The 24,418-nt window shown below is 35.8% G+C and overlaps 1 protein-coding gene across 3 annotated transcripts in view; it reads right to left on the bottom strand.

Moving 5' to 3' along the window:
- MPP5 (membrane protein, palmitoylated 5 (MAGUK p55 subfamily member 5)) overlaps positions 1-23,989 on the bottom strand; it is a 75,819-nt gene extending 51,830 nt beyond the window's left edge. Inside the window, exons 1-3 of one of the 3 annotated variants that reach the window (XM_005877915.2) lie at positions 23,911-23,989; positions 18,681-19,211; positions 2,392-2,600 (exon numbers count right to left, since the gene is read on the bottom strand). In XM_005877915.2, the coding sequence (XP_005877977.1) occupies positions 2,392-2,600; positions 18,681-19,047 (576 nt within the window). In that variant the 5' untranslated portion in view covers positions 19,048-19,211; positions 23,911-23,989. Of the gene's footprint in view, positions 1-2,391; positions 2,601-15,410; positions 15,501-18,680; positions 19,212-23,910 lie in introns of those variants that run through there. The other 2 variants (XM_005877916.2, XM_014549119.1) reach the window with 2 other exon arrangements.
- Positions 23,990-24,418: the final 429 nt, after the last annotated feature.

Below are 24,418 nucleotides of genomic sequence, written 5' to 3'. Positions count from 1 at the left end.
GCAATAATGCAAAGTGCCTTCTAACCTATTTTATAAGTCTGTAGCTCTGGAGGTCCTACCCTTCCCCCTACTCCTTTTTCTGTCTTGTGTCTGGATTCCATGAAATAAATTTACTTGATGGGCTTCCAGAATTATTAGTGTTTTTTTTTAATTTGAATTGTATTTTATTGATTTCAGAGAAAGGAAGGAAGAGGGAGAGATAGAAACATCAATGATGAGAATCACTGCACACCCCTTACTGGGGATCAAGCCTGCAACCCAGGAATGTGCCCTGACCAAGAATCCAACCATGACCTCCTGGTTCATAGGTCGACATTCAACCACTGAGCCACACCAGCTGGGCCACAATTATTAGTTTTTATGTCAAAATATCCACCCCCCACCAAGATTGGAGATAGCTTGTTTATATCTTTTTAAAACCTTCAATTAAAAGCTATTTGCAGAACACATTAAACACTGAACACAACAAGCAGTGGAAACTAGACCTCTCACTGTACATTAAAATTGAATTATTTTCAAACTTCTACACAGGTTTTGTAGAGGAACAACTTCAAAATACAGTCATTCACCACTTGATAACTTCTGAGAAATGAGTCATTAGGCAATTTCATCATGCTATCATCATAGAATGTACTCACACAAATCTAGATGGTATAGCCTACTACACATCTAGGCTATATGGGGTAGCCAATTGCTCTTAGACTACAAATGTGTACAGCATGTTACTGTACTAAACACTATAGACAACTATAACACAGTGGTATTCTTTTATAGGACTGGCAGTGCAGGTTTATTTACACCAGCATCACCACAAACATGCGAGTAATGTGTTGTGTTAGGATGGCTGCAACTCTATAATAATCTTATGGAACCACTATCATATGTGTGGTTTGTTATTGACTGAAATGTCATTATGTAGCACAAGACTGTATCTACTAGTAACAAATCTTAGAAGTCATCCTATATCATAAAAGGCTAATATGCAAATTGTCCCCTCAATCTGGAGTTTGACCAGGGTGCAGGGCTGGCCGGCCAACCGCCCGTGGCCCCTCCCCCTAGCTGGCCCCATCCCCGAACACCCCCCACCCCTGATTGGAGGCAAGGCCAGCCGGACCCCAACTGTGCACAAATTCATGGGCCTCTAGTCCTATGTAATAAAAGGGTAAAATGCAAATGGACCCTAACAATGGAACGACCGGTCGCTATGATGCGCACTGACCACCAGAGGGCAGACGCTCAACACAGGAGCTGCCCCCTGGTGGTTAGTGCGCTTCCACAGGGGGAGGTCTGCTCAGCCACAAGCTGGGCCCCTCTTGCAGTCCAGGACCCCTCGGGGGATGTCCACCTGATGGCTTAGGCCCGCTCCCTAGGGAGCGGGCCTAAGCCATCAGGTGGACATCCCCCGGGGGGTCCTGGACTGCAAGAGGGCTCAGGCCAGGCTGAGGAACCCCCCAAGTGCACAAATTTTCGTGCACTGGGCCTCTAGAATATTTGTAGTACCAGATTATCAGATATAATTTTTATCTTATTGGTATTCATTTACCTGAGTTTATGATGTATAATGCTTAAAATAATACTATACTAAGCCCTAGCCAGTCTGGCTCAGTGGATAGAGCATCAGCTTGTGAACTGAAGGGTCTGGGGTTCGATTCCAGTCAAGGGCACATGCCTGGGTTGCGGGCTCGATCCCCAACAGGAGGCATGCAGCAGGCAGCCAATCATGATTCTCTATCATCATCAATGTTTCTATCTCTCTCCCTCTCCCTTCCTCTCTGAAATCAATAAAAATATATTTTAAAAAAATTATACAAAAGCATTAAAAAACTTTCCCCTTTAGTAATGTAGAAAAATACTTCTCTTACCATGCAAATATATAATTTTGTATGCAAAACAAACTCTCTTCTTTAGTGAAACAGAGTTCTGACTCTGAAATAAGTATACCCCTAGCTGGACTTGCTCAGTGAATAGAGTGGCAACCCACGGACAGAAGGGTCATGGGTTTGATTCTAGTCAAAGGCATGTACCTTGGTTGCAGGCTTGATCCCTGGCCCTGGTCAGGGGTGTGTATGGGAAGCAACCAGTCGAAGTGTCCCTCCCACATTAATGTTTCTCTGTCTCTCCCCCTCCATTCCACTCTTTCTAAAAAAATTAATGGAAAATATCCTCGGGTGAGAATTAAGAACAACAAAAACAGAAATAAGCATATATATTTTCCAGGATAAAATGTACTTAGAAAATATTTCCTGTTACAATAAATTATTCTTATGTGATCAGTAGTAATTAATCCAAACTAGCCTTATATTCACACCAGTATTTTCTAATAATACTACCTTATTATCACTAACAATTACTTTGTTATATATATGTCAATAATATCTTTAAAATACATACCTCTTGTGCAAGATCTTGTGCATTGGAGATAAGAGGAAACGGAGGACTGGCCTTGCTCATGTGTACTGTGACAGCGTTGTGTATTTTAAATGCATTCTGGAAATCTTTATTTTGTACAAGTTGTAAAAGTAGTGAAATATCCTCCTGGCTCTGAGAATCTACCAAAGTATGTTGGATATGTTTAAGTGAAGAAAATAAGTCTTCCACTTCTAGAAGGAAAAGGAATCGAAAAATTAATTTTCTGTCTTAATTCAACATTTAAGATAAAATTTCTTGAACCATAACAATTTGCATTTTCAAAAAGAACAAAACTTGCATATATATTTGAGTCAAATCACTGCCATTTTACTGATTTTAAGTAATACTCTTTAAAATTATATAACAGATTAGAGTAAAAGTTTTTGAAAGTGTTTTAAATATAAAACTAATACATACTCACTACAAAAATAAATGAGGGGAGGAATACAGAAATGAAAAATTAATTAAAAATCACCAATAGTCCTATCACCTAGAAACAACCTTTATTTTAACCATCTTACAACATTTCCTTTTTTCATTTAACAGTACATTTTGTTTTCTCAAATCACCAGTCTTTAAAAACATTACATATAATGGCTGTGTGATATTTTATTACATGGCTAAATCATGATTTATAATAACCATTATACTAAAGTTGAGCATTCGGGTCGCTTCCAATTTTTTGCTACTATAAGTAATAATAAGCACTTCAGTACATAATGATCATTGTTGCATAAAAATTTGTCTGAGATTCTGAAGTTTCCTTAAAATAATTTCTAGAAATAGAATTTTAAAATAAGATCGACATTTTAAAAACCAAACGGCTTTTCAGGGAGATTTTACTAATTTATATCCCACTAGAAATATTTTTGCCAATATTCAACAATATACCATTTTAAAAAATCTTCAATTTCTTTAATAAGAAGTTAAAGTTTATTCATATTTACCAGGTACTTCTTTTGTGGTCCATAAAACTCTTATGACCACGAATCTCCGAAAATTATACTGAAAGTTATGGCATATGTGTGTGTGTGCAAGCCTGTTACTGGGCATATGTAGCATATGCATTTTTCTGGGAGTTATCCCAAAATGTTTAGAACCAGAGGTCATCTCTTCCCTGCCCGGCAACAGGCAGATGTGTACATTTTTGTGTACACTTTGTCACATTCACTGGAAATGGTTTTCTAATTTTCCACTTGTCTGCTTTTACTGTAGAAGTTTTCAACTCTTATGTATTAAGAATGATCTACCTTTTCCAGCATGATTTCTTTCACTGTTTCTATGCTTATAAACTCCTTTCCCTAGGTCAGTGGCTGGCAAACCACGGCTCGTAAGCCACATGCGGCTCTTTGGCCCCTTGAGTGTGGCTCTTCCACAAAATACCATGTGCGGGCGCGCATGTACAGTGCGATTGAAACTTCGTGGCCCGTGCGCAGAAGTCGGGTTTTCGGCCTGGGCGAGTCTATTTTGAAGAAGTGGCATTAGAAGAAGTGGGGGGTGTCGGTCGGTAAGGCGATGGGCGATGCGGCGCAGGCGGGCTGCGGTATACGCAGAGCGGGGGAGGCGCCAAATATCAACAGTACTTAAACTATATAGGTAGGTTAATAACAATGTACCTACCTATATAGTTTAAGTTTAAAAAATTTGGCTCTCAAAAGAAATTTCAATCGTTGTACTGTTGATATTTGGCTCTGTTGACTAATGAGTTTGCCTACCACTGCCCTAGGTCATCCAATATTTACCTACATTTCTTCTAGCTTCTTGTGGCTTCTATTTCATAATAAACGTTAATCCATCTGAAATTTTTTTGATAGAGCTTTGAGGGGAAATTTTAACTTCATTTCTTTTTTTCTGGTTAACACTTATTCTAATACCATTATTATTATTTTTTTTAAATAATCCTTCCTTTTCTAATTTAAGTTGCTACCAAATTCTTACATATATTAGGGTCTGTTTTAGTCCACTGGTCTATCAGAACCACAATGTCTTATTTTTTTAAAAATATATTTTATTGATTTTTTTACAGAGAGGAAGGGAGAGGGATAGAGAGTTAGAAACATCGATGAGAGAGAGAGAGAGAGAGAGAGAGAGAGAGAGAAGAGAGAAATTTTTTTTTTTCCTGCACACCCCCTACTGGGGATGTTGCCTGCAACCAAGGTACATGGCCTTGACTGGAATCGAACCTGGGACCTTTCAGTCCGCAGGCCAACACTCTATCCACTGAGCCAAACCGGTTAGGGCCACAATGTCTTATTAAAGTAGCACTGCAGTCTTTGCTTATATTGATATGACAAGTACTTGCTCATTATTTTTTTTCAAAATATCTTGACTATTTAATTTACAGAATAATTTTTTCAAGGTATCTCCCACTGTCTCTTTCCTATTCGTTCCAAAAGAAAAATCCTATTGCGATTTTGACTGATATTAAAACTGTAAATGAATCTGAGAAAAACTCACAGTAGATACTATTTGTCTTATGCGCAATCTTTTTAAGTCTTTTTGTTAGTTTTCTTTATATATAAGACTTTCAAAAATTATTGAATCTTGTACATTTATCTTGTATACCACTACTTAAATTTTTTATAGATTTGAATAATTCTCCAGTTGATTCTTGATATTCCCTCTCTCTCCAATGAAAACAGGTTTACTCCCCCTTATAAAAGAAAATACATATTCTTTATTAACTTAATGCAGCAAAAAAGGGGGAAAAATTAGAAAGTCAAATTGCCATTAGAATAACCTACGAAGTTGTGACTCAGTGCTAAATAAAACTTGTTAAATAATCAGAATTTAACTATAACTTGCTATCTACAAGAGTAGACAGAATATGGATAGAGGAAATTGGTATATTTTGGTCAAAGAGTAAAAACTATCAGCTTTATGATAATAAGTTCTGAGATCTAATGTACGGCATGGTGTCTACAGTCAATATTGTATTGCATACTTAAAATTTACTGAGTAGCTCTTAAGCATTTTCACACGCATACACAAAAGGAAACTGTGAGGTGATATGAGTGTTAATTAACTGTAAATATTTCACAATGTATACAGCAAATTCTCACACTGTACACTTTAGATATACAAAATTTTGTCGACTATAATAATAAAAGTGTAATATGCTAATTAGACTGGACAGCTGAATGACCTTCTGGATGTCATTCCGGATGAAGCCGCGGTGGCGGGGGCCGAGGCAGAGGCGGTTAGGGGTGATCAGGCAGGCAGGCAGAGTGGTTAGGGGCGATCAGGGAGGCAGGCAAGTGGTTATGGGTGATCAAGAAGGCAGGCAGAGGCGGTTAGGGGTGATCAGGCAGGCAGGCAAGCAGTTAGGGGCAATCAGGCAGGCAGGCAGAGTGGTTAGGGGCAATAAAGCAGGCAGGCAGGTGAGCAGTTAGGAGTCAGTGGTCCTGGATTGCGAGAGGGATGTCTGACTGCCATTTTAAACTGGCAGTTGGACATCCCCCAAGGGGTCCTAGATTGTGAGAGCATGCAGGCCTGGCTGAGGGACCCCCCCTACCCCGTGCACAAATTTTGTGAACCAGGCCTCTAGTACTTCAAAAAAGCTGGAGGGAGGAGTGGGAGAAAGAATATGGAATGTCAGGTTCCATAAAATTCAAAGAGGTTAATACAGAATTGCCTAAGAGTATAGAGAATTTCCTCAGAGTACAAAGAATTCAATAGCCTTAAAGTATCTTTAGATCAAAATAGTAAAATATTTAAATATCTTAAAAGAAAAAAAATTACAAACCAACAAAATAGGCTACAATCTTATGAGTACTAACGACTTCCCTGAGTAGATAATGGGATTCCTGTTTAAATTTTTAGTAAATCTTTAAAGGGGCTCAGCCTGGTTGTTAGGGCAATGAAAAAAATCAGGAGCTTCAGATCTCAGCATTGACTGAAATCAATAAGCAACTTTAGTCAGTCCAGAAAGTAACCATCTCCCTACTGTGTCTCTTCAACTCTCTGGGTATTTAAATTTTTAAAGGCAAAAGAACTTGTGAATCTCTCCTGTGTACTAAAGCCATCCACTTAGACACTAACATACTGACATTATAAAATAACTAGAAGCCCGGTGCATGAAAATCGTGCATTCATGGGGGTCCCTCAGTCTGGCCTGTGCCCTCTTGCAGTCCGGGCGCCCTCAGGGGATGTCTAACTTATGGCTTAGGCCTGCGCCCTGGGAGCGGGCCTAAGTCGGCAGTTGGACATCTTTAGCGCTGCCGCAGAGGCAGGAGAGGCTCCCGCCACCGCTGCTGTGCCTGCCAGCCATGAGCCCGGCTTCTGGCTGAGCGGCACTCCTCATGTGTTGAGCATCTGCCCCCTGGTGGTTAGTGTGCATCATAGCAACCAGTTGTTCTGCCATTCAGTCAATTTGCATATTAACCTTTTATTATATAGGATTATCTGCAGTTCTACTTCTCAGCTATAACTACTGGTATCATTTCATTATACTATGTAACCTTTCAGACTTTTTAAAAAATGCTGACCTAACCATACAGGTCAGATTATGAATGTTTTGCAATATGAGTTTTCCAAATTCTTTAGAATAAATTCCTAGGATAAAATTACTGATCAGATAATAAAAACATTTATAACTTTGATACATATTGCCAACCTACCCTCCAAATTTGTACTTATAGTCCTATCAGCACTATACTTGAGTTTCTGTTTCTACAAATAAAAACCAAATTCAGGATTATAAATCTTTTGTTTTGATGATATGGTTAGGAAAAATATATATACTTATTTGCCTAAGAATGAGGGTGAATATATTTTCACAAAGTTAATAGTTATCTATATTTCTTCTTGCATTCTTTTTCTGCTTTTGCCCATTTTTCTACTAGAGCTTTGTTTCTTCTTTTTTCCCTTAATGACTGAAATTACACTGATTTTATAAAATGCCTGCAGTCTTAGGCAGCACATACTGAATATAATTTTATCATTTTTGCTATGTTAGAACAATGTATTTAATCAAGGATATTTATGAGAATTAGTAAGGAAATTTACAGAGATGTTGGTCCTGAGTTCTACCTCAAACATAATCATTACACACACACACACACACACACACGCACACACACACACACGCACACACATACCTTTCTGGTTAAGAACCATTGCTTTAAAGGCTTTATTAACATCAGTTATTGTAGAATTTTAAGACATGATATACTTGGGATTCACCAAAGTACTCAAAACTATTTTCTTCTATACTAAGTAACTTTGATTGCTATATTGAGTTTTTGTGTCTGCTTTTAATAGTTACTCTTTTTTCTTGATAACTGCTTCCTTTTGTTACCCTCTTCTTGCTTCTCTTATAAACATAGCATATGATATTCATATTTAGAATATTTTAAGTATAAATAATATATTGTAGTCATTAGCCAGCAAGAAAAACTAGGGAAAGTAAGGTAGGGTAACCAAACTAGAAATGGCTTAATGGGAGATACAACTTGAGATCAGTGATCTTACTTCAGGTGATCGGTTAATAGTTGAGACACTACTCAATTGGAAAATGGGACATTTTGTGGTTAGTCCCAAAGAAATGACAGCTTTAAAGTTCTAAGAAATTAGCAGGCTTTTCATGTTGATAGGAACTGAGGTAAAAAATATAGTTTCCAGAAACAGATGAAATCTCATCAATTTCTTCATATTGTCTTCATACTGAATAGTACTAAAGCCATAAAGACCACCTAGGATAGTTTAAAATCCAGAAAAAAAATCTCAGGGTCAAACTGGAAATGTTTTCCACTCAGGTCAGGGACTAAGATAAGACAGGAATAGGAAAGCTATAAAGCAGAAGACTACAACTGAATCCCAAAAAGGCTGATGACCTAGTACATATTAATGGGGTTTAGGAGAACATAAGGACCATGCCAATGCTAGAAATATCAACAAATTTAACTGGGCTTAAGGTTCAAGATTTTTATGTTAGCATTAAAACCAATTTAAACTTGTTAACTATTCTTTAGAAGTTCACTCACCTGTATTAAGTCCTATTCACATTTTTGTTCTTTAATTAGTAAAAACTGTTTTCACTGAAATTCTCTTTTCTTAGGAGTTGCTTCTAGAATTATGTCAATCAATGTTGCCAGACTAAATTAAAAACACTTGCACTAAAGTTCAGTTTTACAAGTATCACCAACCATTGCTGAAAAACTACAAATGTCTATTTGTCCTGAATCACATAGATGTAGAATACAATATTATATGCATATACATTTTATGTAATCCTCATACAATCCTCAAAAACTTTTACCAATAAAAATAAAAACAAAAGACATCAGAACCTGAGACATAAGGTAATTCAGCTTCAGATCAATTCTTTACAGATGAAGAAAATGATGTCATATATAAAAATGGTACTTGGATCAAGAATTCATATCTTCAATTTCTTAGGGAGTGCTTATTCTGCCATGCTAAGGGAATAATAAAAGACAAACATTTTTTGCAGGTTCTAGGGCTTGATTGTGATCGGTTTATTTTGTTTTAGAAAAGCTGTCCTGAGATGTCTTTTCATCCAATACAACAGCATGTAATGGACACTAACAAGTATTTAGAAAAGCTTACACATTCTAGTTATATTACCGTGAATCTGTAGGAGAAATTTCCTCTAGTTAACTATGCTTGTGCATGTTTCCATACATAATGCATATCTTAATTATTTTATATACTTTTTATAATATTATTAGCTACTTTTATAATATTGTTGCAGTTTACTTCTGCTATTTTAAGCAACTGTCTTATGCTTTAAATATTTTCTCACAGTATTTTATTTTAACTTCAATATTACAATGGTATGCTAGGTAGCATATTGAGAAAAGTTCAGCAAAAGAAACCAAAACTGCAATTTCTGTGAATATAGAGGTGATGTATTTTTTTTTGAGCAATGTTGTAAAGCACCTTTGACAGTATTGCACTAGCCTGAGGAGCAAAGTAGTACAGCAAAATTTGATAACTATGATTTACACAGACAAATTTCAGATAAATTCCATATCTGCTTTCATGACCAATTTAACTGGGAAGGTTTCCAGATAGCATTTTTAGGCTGAAAAGCTGCCCAAAGTTCTCTCATCCCTCAAGTTCAAATATGTTTCCATTGAAAAAGTCTAATGAATAAGCAGAATAGTGTAAGTTACCAGACAGACATTCAGAAGAGTTTTTAAAACTTAATTATTAAGTATAGGTAACTTGACAAAGATATGAATTAAACCATATACAGCTTAAACAAATGAATATTTAAGAAAAAAATAGGAAATATCAAGTAATACAAACCCTTAGATGAGATTAGTATAAATTTATGAGTACGTTTATCAATTTAAAGGACATTAAAAATGATGCTCCTCTGTCCAATAAGTCTTAAGATCACAAAGAAAGCAACAAGTAACTATAGCATTAGTCTTAAAATACTGATCATGATAAAATGAGTTCACTGTCTTGACTCAGTTCTTTGAAAATTCTGAATGGAATTCTGACAAAGGGTCTTTTCTTTGATATTAAGTATGATGTCATAAAAAATAACTGTTGGTAACATCAACTCAAGGATTCTCATATGGACATTCTCATTCATATTTTAGTTTCATATAAAAATCCTTAATTTTAACGGTTAGAATATTTAGTTGTAGATTAAAAAAAAAACCTTTTTTCCCATATGGTACATCTTGAAAAGCACAAATACCTATTATTCAGTAACAGTTAATTTTCTACATACTTTAAGAAATGTCTCACTCTGATGCAGCAATTAGGTTGTATGTTACTTAAACAAAAAGCCACCTAAGTTCTTCAATATTCTGTGCAATTTCAGAGGGAATTTTAAAAATCCAATCCGATGCAGCTAAAACAGTCCTGTCAAATATGTACCTCTTCAGTGATAATGAAGATAAGACAGACAACAAAGAAAGGACAGGATATAAAGAGAACAGAGACACCCTACAGCAGTGGTTCTCAACCTGTGGGTCGCGACCCCTTTGGGGGTCGAACGACCCTTTCACAGGGGTCGCCTAAGACCATCGGAAAACACATATATAATTACATATTGTTTTTGTGATTAATCACTATGCTTTAATTATGTTCAATTTGTAACAATGAAAATACATCCTGCATATCAGATATTTACATGACGATTCATAACAGTAGCAAAATTACAGTTATGAAGTAGCAACGAAAATAATTTTATGGTTGGGGGTCACCACAACATGAGGAACTGTATTAAAGGGTCGCGGCATTAGGAAGGTTGAGAACCACTGCTCTAGAGCTCTAGATATTGGTGAAAATTGTTTTAAGTTTCCATCATCTTCTCTAACATTTCATACAATACTTAAATCTTGATAATTTATGTTAAAAGAGAAGACAGATTATCTAAAGAAAAATCACTTATATTTGGCTTAGGGATACAATTAATCAGATAAATACAAACATACACATTAAGTCCACGAATCTACCCCCTGTACTATCTCGCCTCCCTTTGGCCATCTCCTGGCAGCCTAAAATGAAAAAGAAAGAAGACTAAAATAGGCAACAGAAATTAATCACCAAGAGTTGCTCTATCTGAAAATACTACCTTCTAACACCTAAGACTTTGGGAAGTCATGTGGGAGAATTTTTGGCTATAAGGGAAACAATAAAATTACCCAAGAAGCTGAGGAATCTCCATCTCTTGAGACTTTTCAAAACAATAGAGATAACCATCTACCCTGGATTAGCTTTGCTTAGTTTTACTTATTGCCATCATTTACCCCACAGGAAAACAGACAATCTAGAGAACTATTCTAACATTAAAATTCTTCCATTTCGTTGTTTAAATAATACAAGTTCTTTTAAACCTATGCTCAGAAATTTCTACATTTCAACGAACTTCATGACTTTTTTCTGAAAAAGTTTTAAGATTTCTTCTTTTTATCTAAACTTTAGAGTCAAACTGAGCATTGAGATGAAGAAATTAATATTACTGAATATGAGGAAATTATATCAGTTACCAGCACTATCTAATAGCAGAATCAAAATTAGAACTTTCATTCAGGAAATATTTGCTTAAATAGGGGTAGCCTTTCTTTTTTTCTTTTTTAAATTTAAGAACATAAAATTAAATATCTGAACTTTTATTTTTAGTGTACTAGGTAAAAAATGAATTTACTAAAAATAAGCAGAAGCTCATGAAAGATCCTGAACAATAATTACTCATCAACAAATTGGGTTACAAATTACAAACAAATAGAAGTATATAAGCAAAAACAGTTAAGCAAAATCTTACCCCCAAATATGATATGAAAATGGAAAACTGTCATTCACGTGACTACAATTCAATCAGGTATAAAAGCTTCATGATTTTTCTCTGGATGAAACTGAAACCAGTTTGATGAGAGGAAAAAAACCAGCTCCAAATTTGTAGCCAGAATACGTGAGTCCTAGTTATGGTTTGACCACTTATTAGATTCATTATATATCACTGGATAACCCATTTCAAGTCTCCAATCCAAGCTTTTTTACTAAACGAGTGGGTCTGACTAGGATAATATTTCTCAAACTTTATTTGGTGATCCATTAAAAAAATATTTTTGATTTTTTAATCCAGTATATAAATACCAATTTGAAATAAAAGGTTTATGAATACTTATGTGCAATATGATATGCTTTAATATTTCCTATTTTATTCTAGTTTTTAAAAAATTACTAGTGGCTAAAATTAAAAGACATATAATAACAATAGCAAGGATGTAGAGAAATGGAACCTTCACACATTGCTGGTGAGAATGTAAAAGAGTGCAGATACTATGGAAGATATGGCAGTTCCTCAGTAAGTTAAACACAGAATTACTCTATGATCCAGCAATTCCACTCCTAAATATATGTCCAAAAGAATTAAAAACAGGTGTTCAAACAAAAGTTTATACACGAGTATTCATAACAGTACTATTCACAAGAACCAAAAGGTGGAAACAACCCAAATGTTCCATCAATAGTTGAATGAACAAACAAAAAGTGGTTTACCCATACAATGGACTATTACCTCGCTATAAAAAGGAATGAAGTACTGGTTCATGCTACAACTCAGATGAACCTTGAAAACATTATGCTACGTGAAAAAAAGCCAGTCACAAAAGGTCACATACAGTGTGATTCAGTTATATGAAATGTCTCAAATAAAGAAATCTATAGACAGAAGGTAGATTAGGGTTATAAGGGTTAGGGAGGGGAGAATATAAAGTAATTGCTAGTGGATATAATTTGCTTTTGGGGGCAATGAAATCACTCTGGAATTATATAGTGATAATAGGTGTACAATCTTGGGAATATACTAAAAACTCATGATGAATTGTACATTTTATTATTTATTTTTTTAAGTATTTTTTAATTTTATTTTTTGTAATCCTCACCTGAGGATATTTTTCCATTGATTTTTAGAGAGAGTAGAAGAGAGAGGGAAAGACAGAGAGAAACATCGATGTGAGAGAAACACATTGATCGGTTGCCTCCTGTGCGCCCCAACCAGAGCCGGGGCCAGGGAGGAGCCTGCAACTGAGGTACATGCGCTTGACTGGAATCGAACCCAGGACCCTTTGATCTGTAGGCTGACACTCTATCCACTGAACCAAACTGGGTAGGACTATTTATTTAATTTTGTTTTATTTTTTAAAATATATTTTTATTGATTTCAGAGAGGAAGGGAGAGAAAGAGAAACATCAATGATGAGAGAGAATCACTGATTGGCTGCCTCCTGCACACCATGCCCCCCACTGGGAATCGAGCCCACAACCTGGGCATGTGCCCTTGACTGGAACTGAACTTGGGACCCTTCAGTCGGCAGGCCAATGTTCAATCCACTGAGCCAAATCAGCTAGGGCTGGCAGAATGAAGTTTTTATGTATTGTGTCAATGGCTGAATGGTGTAGCAATTAATCATTTTTCAGTAGAATTATGCAAATTATGCATATTTAACAAACATTACATGACTATATCCATATTCTAGTGAATTTTTAAAAATTTTTATTTTAGGTTAGCTCTAATTATAGCAATCCTAATAAATCAGAAAATTTTCAAATGGTCCTAGCATTTTAAACATTAAACCTAATACCAATAGGTATAATTATTTCACTTCCAGAAAAAACTCCCTCAAAGAATGGTTAATAAAGTGTGGAAATATCTACAGCAGTTGAGCATACACTTAATGGCAAGAATAATTAACTTCTCAGAAGTAGGCTGATTTCAAGGTTTATTGGCACTGGAATTTTGTTTGTTGGCTTTAAATAAACTTTATTTTAAAAGCCATTCTCTCTCTCTTTTAAAAAAAAATGTATTTTATTGATTTTTTACGGAGAGGAAGAGAGAGGGATAGAGAGTTAGAAACATCGATGAGAGAGAAGCATTGATCAGCTGCCTCCTGCACACCCCCTACTGGGGATGTGCCTGCAACCAAGGTACATGCCCTTGACCGGAATTGAACCTGGGACCCTTTGGTCCCCAGGTTGACGCTCTATCCAGTGAGCCAAACCGGCTAGGGCTAAAAGCCATTCTCTTAAAAAGTTCATTATAATCCAGCAATATTCCAGAATACACCATGGGCAATCAAAAGTCAAATATTGTCAGAAAGAAACATGGAAGATATTTAATTTTACAATGTCAAATACAGAGAAGTATTCTCTTAAAAAAAAAAAATCCTCACCCGAGGATATGTTTATTGATTTTAGAGAGAGCAAAGGAGAGAGAGAATGAGAAACATCGATCCGTTACCTCCTATATGCACCCCGATCAGGGATTAAACCCACAACCTTTTGATGTGCGGGACAACGTTCCAACCAAATGTGCCACCCAGCCAAAGCCAGAAGTACTCTTGACTTAACAATTTGAATATTCAGAGCTATCTGGCAAAAATAATATATGGACACTTAATCAATAATGAAACATGCTATTATTATTATTATAAAATATTTCATTCATAATTTTCTTGCCCTTGGTGTGTCTTTTTAAAATGTTTCTTCACATTAATAGCATGTTCTCTTGGTATAAATTAGAAAGCCATTAATCACCAATTTCAGGAGTCACTTTATTAGCCACAAAACAAACAGCTTATGGGTCTGTGTGGGTGGTTGAGTGTGCCTTTCCCAAGCTTTTTTCAAAGATGCAACAATCATATAGTCTACAGTTTCTGAGTTTATTCTCTTTAAATATTATGTCTACTTGTCCACAACTGTGGTCCAAAATTACTTATTTGTGACTACAAAAACTGAAACAGTGAAATCTACAATCTAGACATGTAAAAATGATCCTACTCTAGCTCATCCCACTCTAACCTACATTCTATTTTTTTTTCAGGATTTCTCTCACAAGGTACTTTGCTTATAAAAGAGAGTTAGACAATGATATTTTATTTATGGCAAAGCAAGTTTTAATAACTCATGCCATTTTAAGGAAAGCCTCCCTAATATGTCAAATTTTTTATAATTTATAATATTAATTATTTATTTGGAATTAGTTCAAAATTTCTCAAATATATCAAAAATTTTTATACTTGATAATACTAATATTAATTACTCATTTGAAGTTAAGTTCCCACATCACTAATTTTCAATAAGGTTCTGAGTACTTTTAAACAAGAAAATTCAGTTCATTCTTTCTGAGTATTTTCTATCAATTCCATTCCTGAACTTAAAAAAAACATACCACGTTGGTGATTTGTACAGTTATTTGACAAATTTAACATAGAGTTTACTCTGTAACAGATACTATCCTAAGTGTGTTAGCAAATTATTCCCACTCAGTCTGAAAATTCAAGGCAAACTTACACTCATTAGGATGGCTATGGTAAGTGAATTATTGGTGGGAATGTAAACTGGTGCATCTGCTTTGTAAAACAATAAAGTGATTCCTCTATCCCTGCACTTTTATTACTACACAGTACCAAATTTATAAAAACTTTCATTAAAAAACACCACCCAGACAATTAAAGTACCTAACCTTTCCAATCACATTTTCAGTTCTTAAAAGAATTATTTTCTCTACTTACAGATAAATGACGATGTATCATCTAGAAACTGAAGGCTCCCTCTGAAAGAAATAAATCAGCTGCCCCATCCGTGCCTCATTTAAAACAAGGTTGCTGTTTCTGGCTGTGAAAAAGGCTGAGAAGTTGTCTCCTGGCATGTGTGTATTAATCAAAATACTGGCAGGGAGACACATACAACTTTAAGGGAGTACTTCTGTTGTTATATGATGTGTTAGCAAATTATGAACAGGAAAAAAAATGTTTGGTACAAAGCTATTAAACTTCATTTTAAAAAGAAAACTTAAAACTGAATCTATCCAAACACTGAAGCTTTGATTGACAATGACAACTTGATAACTTATGCTAACTTTTCATGTTTCCTACAATTAACACATTTGTGTTGAGTGTATTAACATTAAATCTATCACTTATTTCTCAACACATTAAATATTCTCCTATTCAAAAAATGAATTACAGATACCTGGTGCTACATTTCAAATTACTTTAAAATAAAGTATATAAAATATCCTTAAAGTACAAAAACTGCACAAAGGTATTTTTACAAACTAATGCGGATTGCAAGTTGGAAGTAAATATACCTGTCTTTTTTTAAAATGTATTTTTTTATTGGTTTTAGAAAGGAAGGAAAAGGGGGAGACAGACATAAAAACATTAATGACGAGAATCACTCATTGGCTGCCTCCTGCACGCCCCCTACTAGGGATCGAGTCCACAACCCAGGCATGTGAATCTGACCGGAAATTGAACCTTGACCTTCTGGTTCATAGGTTGACACCATGGCACACTGGCTGGGCTAGCTGTCCTTTAATTTACACTTGTAGATAAATTAGCAATGCAACATACAAACAGAAAGAAGAAAAGGCAAAAAATTTAAGAGAAATGGTCTCCAGTTCTCTATGCTTGGGCAAATCTATATATATAAAATCCTAATATGCAAATAGACCAAATGGCTGAGCAACCGAACAACCGGTCGTTATGATGTGCGCTGACCACGAGTGTGCATGTGCAGAACATGGCAGGCATTGGCAGCAGGCAGCAGAGCACGGAACATGATGGGCATCAGCTGCAGTGGGATGGTGGAGCAGGTGAGCGGGGGCACCAGACCAATGTGGGGCACCAGTCGCTGTCATTGGGGCAAACCTCTGGTGGTTACTGAAAATTCTTTGCTCTCATGCACCACGGTCCTGCCCGGCGCTCGCACCTGCTGCCAGTGCCGGCCCTGCTCGCACCCAGAGCCGGCACCAGAGCCGCTGCTCGCACCCGCTGCCTGTCCTCATCATTCAGCGCCGTCAGTGGGTGCAAATGGCGGCTGCCGGCCCTGATCACCCCAGTGGGCTTCTCCACCTCCCCCTGCTCCTGAGGGGCAATCAGGGCAGCAGCCGCCCCTTGCACCCACTGACAGTGCCAGCCCCAATCGCTCTGTGCTGGCAGTGGATGTGAGTGGCCTGGAGCTGTCAGCCCATGGGGGCAGCGGCAGCGGGAGTGGGGCTGCCGGCAGATAGGGATGGGGGGACCATGGCGGGAGGGGTAAGGTGGGGGTGCAGAGGATGGGCCAAGACCCACCCTTGTGCCCACCACAGCCTTGCGGCCCACAGTTCCTTTCAAGGTGCATGAATTTGTGCACTGGGCCCCTAGTAAATAAATAAATAAATTCCCTATGTGAATCTGGCTTAAGCTATATTTGTTTCTTTACTGAGATTACATGAATATTATTAGATGGGACATTTATGCCTGATCTAAGTAAAGCAATTTAAACAGAAAAACAAAAGAATCTTCCAGGCTTAGGTTGGATATACTAAAATGTAAACTTTTTCAAAGTCATAGAGAATATAGACAAAATATTTTAATTTTTTTTTAAAAAGGGTGGTGGGAGGTGAGAGCCAGTAAAAGGCAATTGGGAATGAAACTCTAACAAAACTCTCAGAAAAAAAGAGCATAAAAATCTGTAATCTTTCTGCTTTCACTATAACATCTGAAGGCATTTAGCAGATTTCACTATCACTGAACATGCCAGTGATTTCTTCAAAAACTAGAAAAGCATGCACATTACTTTCTGTCAAGAAATGTAGATCCTTAATGAATTTACAGCAAAGAAATGAAGCAGACAATGTGATGTAATAGAAACTGCTTGCGATTTAGAATATAGAGACTTGGTGAGGAGTAAATCTAGTACACAAGGTATCTTTGCCCAAACTAGAGGAAGGTATTCCACTCTTGGTAGCCAGATCTCTGGTTCAGTGAGTGAAGAACAGGTATGGTGTCAGTCTTCACTCAAACCCTTTGCTCTGGCAATATTCCAACTACATATCCAGATCAGGAAAATTCAAATTTGGCTCTATCCCTTATTAGCTTGGGGTCTTAAACAGGTGATTTAACAGGGGTTCAATTTCTTTATCTCTAAAATGGGAATTACAGAGCCCTGTTAACAGGATTATTATGGATATTACATAGAATGGTGTTTGCTGTAGCATCTAAGAGAACACAAATTAACGTATACTCCTAACACTAATTTGGTGATCATTCGTGTGTGTGCATGAGCGAGCAGAAAGAAAAGGCAGTAAAAGTTCAATAGTCAAATATTCTAAGTTTGGAAATTTACATTTGACATAAATCTCTACTGTAGATTCATAATGCCCATTAGCATTCTAAAGACTCTAAGAAGTCCTGTAATAAGAAGTTGTTTAACTTATTTAACTGTTCTCAAATTTATTTGATTACAGAACAGTTTTTGGTTTTTATCTATTAAAATCTCACAGCACTGGTTTTTTGTTGTGTTCCCCCCCACACCACAGAATGGAATTGGGAATAGATAGTATAGGGAATTTTGAGCCATTTTTTATATATATGATATTAATTAAAATCAAACAGATTTTAAGCTACAGATATTAATTTTATTACTATTTTATAAACCTTAACGAAATCAGAAATTCAAAATCTGAAAACTGCTTTTGAGTAATTTTGATATAAAAGTCAAAAGGTGAATTTTTAAGGCATTTTTAACTGTTAGGCCACATGTAAAATTTTTTAATTTAAAGATTATATCTAAAAACCATGTTGTAGAAACTGGAATATTTAAGCCATATGCTTTAACTCTACTTGGCTAATAGTAAACAATAATGGTTATATGACCTTACCAAGAAAAGAAGCGTCTTGGATTATTTCAAAATGCTATTATTTACATCCTCTTATACCCTTCTTCCTTTTATATACACATTTATGTTAAGGTAAGAGAAACAAATGCAAAACATCTATTATTCTGTTTTTACTTACCTAATATTTTCACAGCATAATGAGGACTTTCTAAGACAATTCCTTCCTCTGTATCAAATATAGGGTTATCTATTCCAGTCTTTGGAGGCATTTGGGCTAGTTTCTTAAGTCTCATGGAAGAATTAAGGTCAAGTTCTTGTTTTTTCCCTTCTTCCTCTCGCCTACGCCTCATGTCCTCCTGTTGTTGCCGAATACGCTCCAACTGTGCACTTCGACGTACAGGCATCATCCTGGTGCCCAAATCTCCAGGGCAGTCAACAGCCATCTCTCGGTGCTTCTGATGTTCCTCTGGTGATGCAAGATCAACATTTTTTACTTCGCCGTCGGATTCCTCAGTAACATGCCCATTCATATGGGATGTTGTCATGGTTATCTATAAAAACCTGTACCACTTTTTATAAATCAATTTTTTCCTATAAAGCCAATCTCTTGATTCTGTAGTATAAAATCCATGTTACTTCAAAAAAACACACCACAAAAGACTTCTCACATCACATAATAATGCTATGAAAATGTATCCATGAAGGAAATCTAAGAGGAAAGATGAAGGGAAAAAAGTATAAGAATTACAATATAAAAGACTTTAAATAGACCACTTCTAATCCCTTGCAATATAGAAAATACCCCACAAGTCCATATTAGATTAAATACTTTCCTTTCATTTTGTAGATGCTGCTGAGAAAGTCAAGGTGTTCCCCCTGCCACCCCAAAAAAGGTTCCTTCCCAAGAATTTGAAGCATACTGTTTATTTTACAGCTGAGAAAAATGATGTATTGGAAGGTTTAACAAAATGAGAAAGTAAGAAAATTTTGGGTACTAGTTTAGTAGAGAATAAGTTGCTTAAGGTATAAGGATGTTTTAATCATCTTTGTAAAGTTGTCTCAACACAATACTTTACACTCAATTAACATACACGAGATTTAAAAAACTTCCTAGTTAACTGCTAAAGAAACTGGAATATAGCATGTCATATTGGTGGCCCACTTGAGGTAAAGGTAGTATTCTGGGGGGCAATTCACTTTTAGGAGTTTATAAGATGAAGATAGCCAATGAAAAAGAAACTTTAATGAGCAGCTAAGGCATCTATAGAATAAAACCACAATGAGTGAGAAAAAGACTAGTGGGTATCAGTGTTTATAACTGGTCACATTAACACAAGAATTAGGGTTCTTTATGAAAATTCATTCAGAGAAAATGGTACCTGTTACCATTCAAAAAAAAAAATTTAAAGCCATACTATACAGAAAATAAGAACATGCTGGACTCAGAGGCCAAAAAACTGAATTTTAATTCTGGCTCTGACACTTCTTCTAGCTATATTATCTAAGACTACTCAGTTTCTCCAGAACCTCAGAGTCCTTTGGAATATTTATTCACAGGATTGTTCTGTGTTTTAAATGAGATACTATAGCAAGTTTTAAAACTAAAAAAGATATACTTATATTAATTTTTAGTATTAATTTGATTCTTATATTTTAAAACTCCTTCAACATATTTTAGACAAGAAAAATATTTTACTGGATGACACTGGCTTTTTATCAAGCCATTTCTTGGGCATAAAAAGGCAGATTGTTTATATATGTGAAAACCCACACATTAAATTAATTAGTCTTCTTTTGCTCAAGACTTTAAAAATATTTACAATAATAAACCTACTACCTCCTGGAGTTGAGCATCATTTCAGTAAATAGGTTTGTAAGAGCACATGCCTACTAAGCAAAAGCTGTTTTCAGACAACATTCCTAATGCCAGTCAATCTTCTCTCAAACATCTTGTCACAGGCTGCTTAACATAAACCCACCTAAACTACGAGGAAAAACCACTAGACCAACAATCAGGAAAATAGAGGCAAACCACATGAGCCACTAGAATTACATTTCACAAGAATTTCAAGAGACTTTTCTGTCTTCTATCCAAATCTTAGCTTCTTTCTTTATATATAGCCATGTGGTCTACACATAAATACCTTATTTATCATTAGATTGCCTTCTTTTTCATTAAAATAACAGCTGTAAGAATTACAATAGGCAATTCTTAAGTTATTATATTTTAATTTATGCAAATGCAAGTTCAGCTTATTTGATGTTTTCATTACAAGTAAGCAGAAATTTGTGTAGGAGTTGCTGTAGTACCATGCTTAATTTTAAAAACCTAGGTGTGTACGTATCTCCAGAAAATTAAAACTCTTTCTTGATTTACAATATTTACTGAACATTAAAAATCAAATTTAATAATAATGTATTTTTTACTTTATATGCTAGTCTATAAAAATTATGATCTGAAATTAAAACTGTCAGCTTAAAAACTGTAAGCTATGTCCATATTCACTATACTAGATCATGTAAGAAAAGACTGGGCCAGGTGATCTGGGTAAGAGTTCTCATGCTTGCACTATTATTATGCTTATCTACCTGGATCTACTCTTTGACTCTCAGAAAAATTTCTGCAACCTGTTATTAATCCACTTAAAATTCCGTTTTGGTTATCTCTCTTGGAGTGTTCATAGTCTACTGGGATAGACAGCAAAGAAAATGAATGATTATTCTTCCCCAATTGGTTTCTCCCCATTAGATTTTACAGGAATTAAAGCAGGGGATGCATGATCACATTCACTTTTAGAGAAATATCACTCTGGTAGGAGTGCAGAGGATTGATTATGGTGGGGGGGGGTGGGCAATGAGACCAGTTTGAAGGCAATAAGAATGTGGTACTGAACTTAGACAGTGAAATGAAGAAAAGTTATATTAAAGAAATACTTAAGTTATAGAAGTACTAGAACTTGATGTCTATTTCATATAGTAGGGCAAGAAGAAGAAAAAGGAAGTAACAATAACTATAACATTTACTAAGCACTTATGTGCCACATAATATTGCAAGCACTATACAGTATTCATTCATTAATTTTTATTACAATTGTAAAACTAAGTCCAAATATACCTGTTTTGAAGATGGGGAATGAGGATTAAAGTAGGCCCTGAAGATATAGGATGGAGGAATAAGGAAGAGGCCATTATCAGCCAAAGGCAAGAAGATAAAAGGTCTGGGGAAAGTACAAATAAAAATAGCTAAACTAAAGCAGTCAGCTTGTACAACAGGATAGTGACTAGAAAGTTTGACTGGGTTCAACTTATGAAAAGTCTTAAATGTAAGTTCTTAATTTTCAAGGCAGTAGAAAAGCCATCAAAGATTTAGAAAAGAGGGGGTGATTTGTACATAATTGAGCATTTACCTCTGGCTAGGTACTAGGTTTATAGAGAGACAAGATCCCTGCCGATTAGTTTACTTAACAAAATGTCCTACAGGGATCTAGAAATTAATGTCTCCAAGATTAAACACATATTTACCTTTAATCTTCTCAAAGTCTCCTTGATCCTTTTCCTCCATTCTCAATTCTAATTAATGCCACTATATCTACCCAGTTACCCAAGACAACAAAATGCTGAAAAGATCAGGCTCCAGAATCAGACTGCCTAGGCCCTAGGATCTAATCCTTATCTACTCTCCTTTTAAGTCTCTGTCTGTCTGCTCATCAAACTAGGAGCCCTTGGAGGTCAGAAACCAGGCTGACTAGTCTCTGCATCTGTGATACTATCCAGCACAGGGCCAAACAGAAGGCTGCAGGATATGAACCCAGACAGTGGGACTCCAGGGCCACTATCCTTGGATCATTAGGTGAATGGCAATGTCATTAACTAAGACTGAGAATAATAAAGAGAGGGAGAATTAGATAGAAGGGGTGAGCAATTAAAGGGTAATATGGACTTAGTTAATATGGATTTAGTTTTGGACACATTAACTGCAAGATGACTGTAGATCATATAGGTAAATTATCTAATCAGCAGGATCTGTCTTATTCATCTCTATAGCTCTGATATCTAGTAAGAGATAAATACTTAAGAATATGAGCAAATCACTCTGGTTCAAAACTTCTGATAGCTTTCATATTGCCTACAGAATAGAGTTTGAACTCACAAGGTAAACTCAAACTTTCTAACTGTATCTTTTACTACTTTCTTATACAAGCCTTGTAAGTTGGCTTCCTATTTGTGCCTATCCCATATCTTTTTCTTTCTGCCTAAATACCTTATGAACTAAGAAATATGAACTGTTTCTCCTTTCCTCTTCTACCTTCAAGATCTACCACAAATCCCTATTCCTTTAATAAGTTTTTCTTCAGACCAACTCGGTTAAATAATCTCACCATACAACACTTCAAATATAATGTTCACAAGTTAACTCACAAAGGCCATGAAAGATTCAGCAAGTTCTTCCAGAATCATCAGAAACATTATGCTGTGTCCTAGCTTATATATGTAGTTAATACATATCAATAAACAGTGAAAGAGTCCTAGGCCAAAGGAATTATATTTTCCCCTCTCCAAAAAAGAAAGAAGAAAAACATTTTGTTTGACAATTCAGAAGCTGGTAAATGACTGAACTAGAGAATTACCTCCTTATATAAATAAGAGACCATCTTATACAGATAATACAGTTAACAAGTTGCTGGCCCTAAGAGTATTTATCTCCTGTCAACCCTCTAATTATAAATAAATTGTTTTTTAAAATGTCTCAAAAGCCCATGTTTCAAATCCTCATCAGAGTCCCAGGCTCATACTCCTTCGTGGCGGAAAAATAAAGAAAAAAAAAAATTGATCAAAACTTTTCACATACTTTACAAAAGCAAGAAAATGAATTTTCAGGTTGGCAGGCCAAAGCTGTTTCAATGCTAGCTTCTAACTAGTGGGCAAGGGCTTTGCTTACGTGAATCGGCTATAAGAAAAGGGGGTTAAAAGATGCTAAATAAGCTTCAATAAATACAAATGATTGAAATTGGGGGGCGTGAAACAGAGTGAGGAATATTGTCCTACTGAAAACTTTACACTAAGAAACAGAACCATTTGTGTGAGAGCTAGGAAACATGACAGGTTAGCAGGAACACAATTTCCTATATAATCAGTATTCTACTTTATAGACAGAGGAAAATGTAAAACATGCACTTCATATGCATAAACATGGTTCGTCGACACTAGTGTCCAGAATTCTAGATTTTTTTTCAATTCATCCTTCCTCCCTTTCTCCCACAAGTAATGCCCTTTGACCAGCAGCTGGGAATTCTCATTTTAAGTGATCAGCATTCCTCTGATTCTGAGGAGTTGGACTATTAGTTCCCATAGAAACAACTTTTTCAGCTAACACAAGATTCAGGCCAAGAATAGTGAAAAGAACTTACATTATGCAAATTGGAAAGGCCTTGTCTACTATTCTCTTAATTTCTCTTCTCTGGTTTTTCACAAAACTCCAGCTTTCTTACTCTGAAAAACAGAAAAGAGACAATCAAGTATAAAAGTCTGCAGTGCTTTTTAGAGAGAGGGAGGGGAGGGAAAGGTTAATTCAATGTGATATACAATTCTGTTTGCAAATGGCTAGGATTTCTTAGTAAAAATGCACCCCCTCCCAATCTCCACTTTACATACATTAAAATCAATGTAAATTACCTGAAATAAGTGATGAGAAAGAGGTAAACATAACTGTTTTAAAAGGTTTTAAAAAGGGGGTAAGACCCTTTTTCAGATTATTATTATTATTTAAAAGAATAGCATACTTTTTTTATTGAACTTAGAGAGAGGAGCAGAGGGAGGAAAGAAGGAAGAGAGAGAGATAGAGAGAGAAACATCAATGTGAGAGAGAAACACCAATCAACCGGGGAATTGAACCCACAACCTGGGTATGTGCCCTGA

This window comes from Myotis brandtii, unplaced genomic scaffold, assembly GCF_000412655.1.
Source record: "Myotis brandtii unplaced genomic scaffold, ASM41265v1 scaffold536, whole genome shotgun sequence".
Lineage (NCBI taxonomy): Eukaryota > Metazoa > Chordata > Mammalia > Chiroptera > Vespertilionidae > Myotis > Myotis brandtii.
The sequence above is the reverse complement of the archived record's forward strand: the minus strand, read 5'-3'. Positions and strand labels throughout refer to the sequence as shown.